Below are 11,134 nucleotides of genomic sequence, written 5' to 3' on the forward strand. Positions count from 1 at the left end.
GCTGTGCACAAGGAGGGGCAGAGAAAGTGAAGTTTAGACTTGTCCATATACAGTTTGGGCTTTTTTCCTCTGTCAGATGGGCAGCAGCCACTATAATCTGGGACAAGGAGTTTTGCCTCTTGTAAGTGACCAGCAGAAGGGGTGTTTGTAACTCAGGCCTGCGAGAATTCTTTCTGTTCAATAGTTGTCTCAGTTCATCAGGTAGGGTCAGTCCTGCAATAATGAGTTAACAGAAAATTAGTGTTGGCTCAAGGCTATTGTTTGGCGGCTTCTCCTTGTTATTTCTTGCTTCTCTTAGAACGTATGACTAGTACATTGTCCTGTATGGAAACAGGGTTTGGGGAACACAGCAGTCTGCTTGGCTGTGTCTCAAAACAAGTCACCAGTGGCACAGCAGTGCAGAGCGCTCTGCGCACAACAGCACGACCCAAAGCAGTTTTGATCAACTTGGGTAATCCATATTGCCACAGCTGGCTATTACAGTAGTAAATATAATAGTAAATGAATTAGAATAATGCAGGTTACTGCTGAGTCTCTTTAAATTCTTAGAGCCGGCCGATGTTGTAACACCAGGCCTGAGCTGATCCCTGGTGTAGTACTTTGCCACTATCACTAATGACAGACCTTCAACATGCAACAAATCTTTATCATATCAAGGTGTTACTGCAAGTGGCTTGTGCTGAACAGAAAATCAGAACTGATTTAACTAACTGCTGGAACCATTAGGATACTGAAATCAGTATTAGATTATCAGCTGATTGGTGTGCTGGAGGACAAACACCAGAGGATGATGGAAAAGTAAGGTTTAGGATATGATCTAGTTACCAGTACAGGTAGTACAGTGGCACCTCTAATATTTTTTAGCTGAGGTACGTGTCCACCTACCCACTACATACAGCAGAGAGTAGCTGCCCATGGGCACATGAGCTCTCTGGGTGTTTTCTGTTTAGCTGTAATTGAGGGAAGCTTTAAGGGAGTTAAAGCTGTTCAAAGAAGGCTCTGAAAATCAGTGTCAGCACAGCAAGCAGCAGGAGTACAGCCAGAAAGGAACCTCCTTCAGCAAGAAGAGCTTAAGTTCAGTACATCTCAAGAAACCCTACTCTAGGAGGGAATGCTTGTGTTCACCGAAGGTGCATCCTTTTGGTTAGAAGTTGTAATAACTGTAGAGATAAAACAAAGAAAGGAACAGAACATCACTTTTTTTTAATAACGTACTTCAACTCAAGTGATTCTTTACAGTTATCCTACACTGTTTTCTGTTGAAGTTGCTTAATATACAATTAAATGCAACCAAAGTTGCTGGGTTTAACCCAAGTGCTGTGAAAATCCTTCGTCCCATTTCTCAGGCTATAGGATCCAATTAGAACAGTAGCACCTCTGACAGGTCACTGGAAGAGCTGCTATCTTCTACGTGCCTCTGTTTCTCATTCAAGGCATGTAACACATGCAGGAGTTCAGTTGGTTTCAATGGACTGTAACAGTGCTCAGGGCCAGACTCCACTTGGATCAACACCAGTGGAGGTCAGCTGCACCTACTCACCGTTCCCTCTGGACAACCACAAACATCGCAGCACTACCAACCAACCAAACGCAAACTATTCAAAGGGGTTTTCTATGAATTATAAGAGGAAGCAGCACTGGAATTTCCAATAGGTTGTTGGTAACATTTTTGCTTTTATTGTCAATTTGCGAATTTCAGTGTGACTTTAGTTGGATATTAGAGTTATTAGCCTTACCCGTACCCAACACACATTATGTACTTAAAAAACAACATGGCTTTAAAAGGTGGAAGAGTAAAGTCATTTTGAAAATAAAATAGTTTATAGCACTAAAGAGTCACAGTGCAATCAATGGTTTAATCAAACAACTACATTTTATATATATAATATTTAAAGAACATAAATATTCAGCAAATTCACTACAACATGAAAATAAAAGCTTCACATTCTCCCACGCTTTTTAAAGAACTGGGGACAAAGTGACAGACAGCTCCTAGACAGACTGCTCAGCTTCACAAACACCTCTCTTGCTTAAGGGACTGGACATTACCTTAGCTATCACAATTCGAAGGTATGCTGCAACTAATCTAGAAGTTTCCCCGTAAATTTTAAAGCATTTAAAATCACCGCTTCCCCCACCCCCCAGATTATATTTAGTGGACATGCACTACTAGTCTATACAATGCAACATTTCACCAGAAAGTCATGAATAACACATTTCCTTAAAAACTGCCCCCTCTGTGTTTTGGGACCTGAAAACTTCTGTTTCATGTCACAAAAAAACAAGTCTTTCCAGTAAGAGAAAATAATTTAGTTACTCAGAGAAGCCTGTGCAGTTTTCACATTGGAATAAAACTGATCTGAAACAGCAGTCGGAATGGACACATATTAACAAGTGCTAGGCTTGAAAGACAGAAGCGATGGAAGGGTACGTACTTCCCAAGAGAATCCCCGAGCATCTGAATACTTACGTACCACATGCCAAAAACAGTCTAACTATGGGCAAGACAAAGGAGGAGCAATACCGTATGGTTTAAAGTATATTACTTTTCACCTATCATTGCAACTTTCTTTGCTTCTAGCTTCAGGTGCAAAGAGGTGAAAGCTTCATCAGCAAGTCTTACAGCAAAGGGAATCTCACAGTAACATCATTTGCCTTAAGACAGAATGCTAATAGGTAAAGCAACTCCCATGAAGTGACAGCAAGGTCCAGAGCGAGGGAAGAGGAGTTTAACATGCAAATGAACAGTAGCTACTGGACTTTACACAACAGCCTGCTGCCAAGTTTTGAAACGTGAACCTAAATTTAAGACACTAAATGGTAAACTTTGTCAAGTACTAAAATTGTCTTCCAAAGTGCTAAGCCACATTTGTTAAAGCTATGGCAAAGGAAAGGGGAAAGGTTAAAAAAAAAAAAAAAAAAATCTTCAAGCAGCTTATGGTTGAGTCCTCCCTACTCAAACTGAAGCCTGGATAAGCTCACAGTTGGGGCGGCACAAATTCCTTTTCAATGTTGCATTACGTCTGTGTGCTGGAATTTTGGGGACTTGCTTTAAAAATAAAAAAAACCCCAACTTTTCAAGACAGTTCTTTGCAGAAAGTTCTGATACATTCACAATAAAAATCTGTTATTACAGGGAACAGAGTAGGGCTGTAAAACTTCCAGAGTATTTTGTTCAATTAAGCTTCTGAGGACAGGATAATGCCGCAACGGGGGCCAAACGTGAAGCTGCAATGTGCATCAAGATTGGCATGTTCTACATGGGGAAGAGTTATGGGCTTGGGTTGTTTGGGTTTTTTTTTGACTGAATTTGTTAAAAAGCAAACCAATCTCATGAATCACCTTGCACTGAAGTATTAAGCCCAGTAAACAGCAAGGCTTTAAAGTGTCAGTTTTCTCACTACAGCTCTATTTGTTCACAAGAAAATGACTACTAAATCTTTTCTAGGCAATCAGATTACCTCTAGCTGCAAGACTATCAGAAACCAATTCTCTAACAATCTTTTATATGGATAACCATTAGCAAATTACAACATTTAACACATTCCTTGGCATATGTTATTATTGAATAGACTTACTTAGCTATCCAATGGTCAATACTTCACAGAGGCTACTATAACTGTGTCAAATGTATTAGAAATCCAGATTTACCTGGACAAAATTAAGACATTCCAAACTGGAACACTCGTTCAGTTATCATGCATTAGGAACAAAAAAGCATGTCAAACACTGGAATGCATTGGAGAAGGTCATTTAGTCTCCTAGGGAAAAACCAAAAACCTGGAACAAAGACTAAATTAAATACAGCCCAGAATACTGTCTAATCACATTAATAAGTATACTGAGAGAGCCCGAAGGCATCACGTGTATTGTCCACGAAGATAATGGTGGTGCCTTCTTTTAATATTAAAGAAGTCATAGCTATAAAAAGAGTTAGTCCCATCTCGGTTTTCCAGCACAGCTTATTTATGTTCCTTTGTTGGCGCATAGTACAGTTCCATGGGTTTGTTCACTTTCCAGTACTTCTCACTGACCAGTTCCAAGGAAAATGACCCATTTAATACCTAGAAGAGAACACCAAAACAGAAGTGAAATCTGATGGCTTGTGCCGGTAGTACTGTAGCAACAGACAACTACTTAAGTCAGAGGAATGTGCTGACTTAAAGAAGTCACTGATAATGTGGAACAAGATACTAGCTAAGAAGCATCTCTGCTTTTGTCTAAGGGACAATCAGTAGCCATGTTTGAAAGCTGTTTGAAATAGACTTTTATTGCAAAGCATCTGCCCATATCTTAACCAGAAGACTTACTTTATTCAGATAAATGCCTAAGCATAAGACCAGACTCAGAGTTCAATCTAATTGCAATATTGCCTTGTTGTTGTATCTGTATATTCTGAAGTCAGCAACTTCAGAGATGAGAGGAGGGATTCTTCCCTAAGCGTACTCACAGCTGTTTCATAGCAGAATATTAGAAGCCTACATGGAAGTAGAGAAACGCCACCTTACAACAGACGTTTCCTGGTGCTAGAGCTATCTGCTCTTGAAACAAGATTCTCAGATGAAGTAATATTTTTCCTCTTCAATTTTAACTGTAAAATAATGGCATAAGTCAGCTAGTAATTGCTAGCATCACTGGATTTTTCCCAAGTAATTTATATGCCTCCTTTTCTACTAACCAAGCTTTTGCTGCATACGTTTTCCCACAAAGGAATTGATCTGCTTCTAAATAAACAACCTGGTGCTATGAATTTTATCCTTAAGCCAACTCAGGAGAAGTCCAGCTGAGTGGATTTTAATCAAATCTGTATCAAAGATGTATCAATGCTCAGTTTTACTCTTAGACAGAAGTTCTACTTACAGTGAACTGCCCATTGGCAGTAGCAATGTAAATGGTATATTGCTTCTCACTGGCCGTGTCAAGGTTCATCTGGTTTGATTCTCCTTTGCTACGAAGCTCCTCCAAAGCCAATCTCACAGCTAGGTACTTGGACAAGTGATCAACAGTGGCATTGCCTGAGGTCTTGATGTATCTGTGACAACCACAAAGATAATCAAAGATGTTTGTGTTGCAGTTGTGGGAAAAAGACATCTGGAACACCCCCAAGTATTAAGCACCAAGTGTGAAAAGGCCTTTAAAGACAGTTCACAAGCAAGAATATTAACTGCTTTCACCCAAGACATGCAAGCAGCTTACCAAATTATACTGTTCCAAAGTGCCCTTATATCTTTTTGACACTTCTTTCACAGGCCCTCCTGCTCTTTATAGAGAGAAGACAGCACTGCCCTGTCATCTGCTCGAAATGAAAAACCTAATAACAGGTTGTCAAAGGGTTTCGAGAACTACTCATGACTGCTGAAGTCTTCTGAGCACAGATACAGTCTGAAGTGCCTGGACAGAAAGCCATAAGGTGCGAAAGCCACACATGTGACACTCTCTGCACCTCGTTAAAGTTATTCTTCCTTACTATCTTGCTATCTGTTCTCACTTTAATTCTTCATGCAAGAATTAAAGGCTGACACAAATGCCGCAGAGGCCTCTCCGAGAAGCTTAGCTTTTTCTTTGCCTTTCAGAACAACCCTCCGACCTCCCTTGCAATTCCAAAACAAAAAGAAAAGCTGGCTGAAACTTAAAATATATTTATAAGCAAAACAGAGGGATGTCTCATCGGGAGAGAAAGTCAGGGTGAGGTCTAAGGAAACTCCAAGAGACTGCTCATTGCTGCGATCCAAAATTTGCAGTCTGTCCTTGGAGTGGATCATGAAAAAAATGCCAGGAAAAGCTTCCAGCCTACAAATCCCACTGACACAAAGCTGCTCCAAAAACTGCTGATGCTTATGCAAGGTTTTTTTATTCCTAAAGAATCTTATAATAAGTAGAAAGGGGCTGATATTATATGATCATCCTAGTACCTACTGTGAACTGCAATGCTAGAAACGCTTAAAACCATCTTTATTTGTGATCAAAGGCTTAAAACAGATTGTTACTGTATTCTTGATACTAGTTGAGCAATACCATCTACCTGACTTGCAACGGAAAGAGGGAAAGAGTGCGTACGGTTAAACAAGATGTGGTATGACCAAAGTAAATTGATTTTAGAAAGCCCCAAGGAGTGACAGAAAACAAAAGCAGCAGAAAATAACAGCAGAATACAAGAAGAACAGAAGACATTTACCTTGTCTGCGCACTGTCGTCGTTCTCCATGAGGGTTGGATGAGGCCTGAAGACTAATTCGATTTCACTAGCACCATCCATTACGGGGTCTATTGCCACAGTTGTGTTGTTATTGTCCAGTTCTAGCCCAGAATCATCCGATGTTTTGGTCCTCTTATTACTAGGCCCCGCTTCCTGATTGCTGTGTGTTGAGGCATTGCTACAGTGTGAACTGTCACCATTATCTTCTGCTCCACTGCCATTCTCAATCTGTTGTTTCTTGCCCCTCTGTAGCCTGATCAGAAATAGGTAGAAATAAATGCTAATCCACATTCAGAATTCACCCACTGTACAGGCCCACAATGCTCATACAACTCCTCCCTCTCCCAGTCTCAGTCATGCCAGAAGTTAGACATATGCACACACATGCACTAGTTGTTTCAGAGATATTTAAAATTTAAAAAAAAAAAAAAGAAGAATTATTTCTGATCAAAAGATACTCATAGACAAGACTAGGGATTTTTTCCTATTCCTCAAACACCTTTGAGATAATTTTTAACTCCATGCAGTTATTTTTATTTTTCAGGCAATTTCAGACCATTATTTTAATCTAAATATAAATCCAAGTGTGATTAAAAATATAAATCATATCATGCTTCACCACAACATAAAGTTTGGGGCCTCTTTCCCAGCTGGCCCTCTTAGGTTTAAATGCATACCCAGAATTTCAATACTGTGTAAACACCATATATTCCAGCCTTATGAATTAAGTCGCAATTAAAACCTAAGTTCTAGCATTATGTGCATTTATCTGCATGTAATGGTAATATGTTGGTACAGGATTCACTGTGTTACAGTTTATTATCCAAGACAGGATAGCCATAATTTGGTAAAGCTAAGCTGAAGTCTGCTGTCTGCATCAGGCTGCCACAGAAGTTGCAGGGAATGATACAAAGGTTACTATTAGTAGACAAAAGGTTAAAAATTATTTTGCCAAAGGCTAAAAATTATTTTGGCAGACTTCAGAGGAGAGAAGAGGCATCTCAAGCTATACAGGGAGTGAGGACAGACAATGTATTTTTCGTGTTTAGGCAAACACCATTACATGTGGACAAATTACATGGATTACATACCTGTTCATAGCCTGAATCTTTAAACCTTCCTCAATGCTGTGACTTAAAGCTTGCTGGTTATTATGCTTGCTGATTCTTGCTAGCACTCTCTCCTGATGAGCTTCATATTCATCTCGGCTTGGATAAATTTTACTGATGAGAGCATCAAAATTGGGATCTGGTCTCAGTGATCTTTTTGAAACTAGCTTTTTACGGCACGTGGGACATTCTTTGTTGCTGGGCATGAACAAGAAGGGAGAAAACAATACTAACTCTCTGACAATAACAGAAGTCTGCCCTAATGCTGCCATTCTTAGTCAAAGTACTCACCAAGATTCAATATTTATAAGTAAACCTGGAATGTGGCTTCTATCTTTTGACAGATCAGGTAGTTCCAGATATTTAAACAAAAACCCCAAACATGTATCTCCCTGCTTCATTTTTTCTTTTTTTTTTAAAGTATGTTTGAGCAAACTGTATTTAGACTGAAGAGTTCCAAAGTTACACTCTGCAAAACAGTTCTTCCCTTACCCTCTGGATAGATTTTCACCTAGAAAAAAAATGCATGGCTAGGGGGAATTATATTAAGGCATAGTCTTCCTAGCACTCACAGGACAAAACAGAGATTAAGGAACCTATTCTATAGTTCAAGCACTAATTACTGGGAAAACTAAAACAGTCTTGTCCTTCCTACCATTTTGTTCTCATTTAACTAAAATGTCAGGTTCACACAATTTTTTTCCTGTAAAAGGAAGAGGCCTCAATAGCTGTAACACTGGCGTGTCTACTCCTGATGGTTTTCTTGTTTCCCTCTAATGTATTTTTGCTAATTACTCATCAGAATGTACACAGGCACAGCAGATTAAGTGTGACTTCTGAATACAGGTAATTGCCATTATCAGAAATAGATACATCATTGACTTAATTGCTGTTGGTTACCTCAGAATTCTATCGCTTTTAGGAGAATATGAACTTGTAACCTAAGAATACAAGAAAAATTATTTGTATTTTAGCATAGGTTGTTTCAGTAGTGAAGCTTGGAAGCAGGACTACTGCTGAAAGGCCACAAAATTTGCAATTTATTATTAGGAAAAGGAAGAATAAGGGAAATAAGACTCATTTTTGTAAGTAATGTAGTATATTTTTGGCGTACTGTTACTGGATTTCAAAAAAAAAAGAAAAAGAAAAAAAAAAAGGAAGAGAAAGGAGGTTTTCAACTCCTTGCAAGAAAAAGTTATGGGATGATTTTTCATATGAGGAAAAAACCAGATCTGGTCTGCCACAGATGGCTGAACAGACAAGAATGAAATATGAAAGATGTGCTACACATTCAGAAACTTGCAGTGCGCAGGCACGTAACTGTTCCACATCAACATCAACACCCAGGACTTAAAGGATTTCCTTGATCACATTTTCATCTTAAGTGAAATCCCTTTTCCCTGTAATAATATTTACATACCCACTCCTGAGTGCTGTAATGATACAGTCAGCACAGAAGCGATGCAAACATTCTTTTGTCGTCATGGTGTTTTTTAACATATCCAAACAGATGGGACACATCAGTTCACTGTGCAGGCTCCTGGGTGACACCACTATTTCCAAGCCATCAGTGATTGCTTCCTAGCGTAAAATAAAGTGAAAGTTCTTTAATGGAATTTAGTAACTTCCTCACAGAGATTGCATGTTTTAACTATTCTTTTAAAGAGAAACAAAGTAAAAAGACAAAACAAGACATATACACAACCACATCAAACACACACACATACTGCTAAAGGAAAGAAAAAAAGAAACAAAGATCAAACATGGGTTTATTTTTCTAATATTATAAGACAGATTCGGTTTTGGGAAATTTTTTTTAACATATACTATAATTTAAAATAGGCATTTAACAATCCTAAAGGGAAATCTTAAACATCAAGCTTCATGTTCTGAAAGTATAAAAAAAGGCCTTGCCATAAAGGCCAGCTCTTTAACACATATTACCTGAGGCGTTCTTTGCAATTCGTACAAACTGAGCTCCCATGTTTTGCTTAAAGGTTGTGTCCCATTCGTCTGCACAGCTTGAGACATGGCTGGGAAGAAAAAAGAGAAACAAGTTGCACACTCACGTACATCTGGCTACAGGAGCCAGCCCCTCTCCCAAGCAGGCTTCTCTGCAGAGTGTGGAGTCCCCAGGTCCGTACAGACACAGCAGTCTCTGTGCCAACAAAGCAGAAGCACAGCGCGAACGCTTGTTCATCCAAGTACCAGGCTCCACTGTGTTAGACACAGATAATCCCATGCACTGTACCACTCCAGAAAAATTGAGGGAGTCATAGAATCATAGAATCCTTTAGGTTGGAAAAGACCTTTAAGATCATCCAGTCCAACCATTAACCTACACTACCAAGCCCACTCTAAGCCAATCAAGGGTAGACTAGACTAAACCATGTCCCGAAGTGCCACATCTACCCGTTTTTTGAACACTTCCAGGGATGGGGACTCCACCACCTCTCTGGGCAGCCTGTTCCAATTCTTGACCACCCTTTCCGTAAAGAAATTTTTCCTAATTTCCAACCTAAACCTCCCCTGGTGCAGCTTAAGCCCATTTCCTCTCGTCCTATTGCTAACTACATGGGAGAAGACACCAACACCCACCTCACTACAACCTCCTTTCAGGTAGCTGTAGAGAGCAATAAGGTCTCCCCTCAGCCTCCTCTTCTCCAGACTAAACAACCCCAGTTCCCTCAGCCGCTCCTCATAAGGCCTGTGCTCCAGACCCTTCACCAGCCTTGTTGCCCTTCTCTGGACACGCTCCAGCACCTCAATGTCTTTCTTGTACTGAGGGGCCCAAAACTGGACACAGTATTTGAAGTGTGGCCTCACCAGCGCCGAGTACAGGGGGACAATCACCTCCCTGCTCCTGCTGGCCACACTATTCCTGATACAAGCCAGGATGCTGTTGGCCTTCTTGGCCACCTGGGCACACTGCTGGCTCATGTTCAGCTGGCTGTCTACCAACACCCCCAGGTCCTTTTCTGCCAGGCAGCTTTCCAGCCACTCTTCCCCAAGCCTGTAGCGTTGCATGGGGTTGTTGTGACCCAAGTGCAGGACCCAGCACTTGGCCTTGTTAAACCTCATACAACTGGCCTCAGGCCATCGGTCCAGCCTGTCCAGGTCCCTCTGCAGGGCCATCCTACCCTCCAGCAGATCGACACTCCCACCCAGTTTGGTGTCGTCTGCAAACTTACTGAGGGTGCACTCAATCCCCTCACCCAGATCATTGATAAAGGTATTAAACAAGGCTGGCCCCAAAACAGAGCCCTGGGGAACACTGCTCGTGACCGGCTGCCAACTGGACTTAACTCCATTTACCACAACTCTCTGGGCTTGGCCACCCAACCAGGTTTTTACCCAGCGAAGACTACACCCATCCAAGCCCTGAGCTGCCAGCTTCCCAAGGAGAATATTGTGGGAGACGGTGTCAAAAGCTTTGCTAAAGTCCAGGTAGATGACATCCACAGCCTTTCCATCATCTACCAGGCGGGTCACCAGGTCATAAAAGGAGATCAGGTTGGTCAAGCAGGACCTGCCTTTCATGAACCCATGCTGGCTGGGCCTGATCCCCTGGTTGACCTGCACTTGCCTGTTGAGTTCACTCAAGATGAACTGCTCCATAATCTTTGCTGGTACTGAGGTCAGGCTGACAGGCCTGTAGTTTCCCGGGTCCTCCTTCCGGCCCTTCTTGTAGATGGGCGTCACATTGGCAAGCCTCCAGTCATCAGGGACCTCCCCTGTTAACCAGGACTGCGGATAGATGATGGAAAGTGGCTTGGTGAGCTCCTCTCCCAGCTCCCTCAGTACTCTCGGGTGGATCCCATCTGGCCCCA

At 41.2% G+C, this 11,134-nt stretch overlaps 1 protein-coding gene across 1 annotated transcript; it reads right to left on the bottom strand.

Moving 5' to 3' along the window:
- Positions 1-3,962: 3,962 nt before the first annotated feature.
- RNF2 (ring finger protein 2) lies at positions 3,963-9,335 on the bottom strand. Its single transcript, XM_009481357.2, has 6 exons — positions 9,249-9,335; positions 8,725-8,885; positions 7,287-7,502; positions 6,176-6,448; positions 4,861-5,032; positions 3,963-4,064 (listed from the first exon to the last, which is right to left on the bottom strand). Exons 1-6 carry the CDS (start codon positions 9,333-9,335, stop codon positions 3,963-3,965), a joined length of 1,011 nt encoding a protein of 336 aa, XP_009479632.1.
- Between the last annotated feature and the right edge of the window lie 1,799 nt (positions 9,336-11,134).

The sequence above is a fragment of the Pelecanus crispus genome, chromosome 5 (assembly GCF_030463565.1).
Source record: "Pelecanus crispus isolate bPelCri1 chromosome 5, bPelCri1.pri, whole genome shotgun sequence".
Lineage (NCBI taxonomy): Eukaryota > Metazoa > Chordata > Aves > Pelecaniformes > Pelecanidae > Pelecanus > Pelecanus crispus.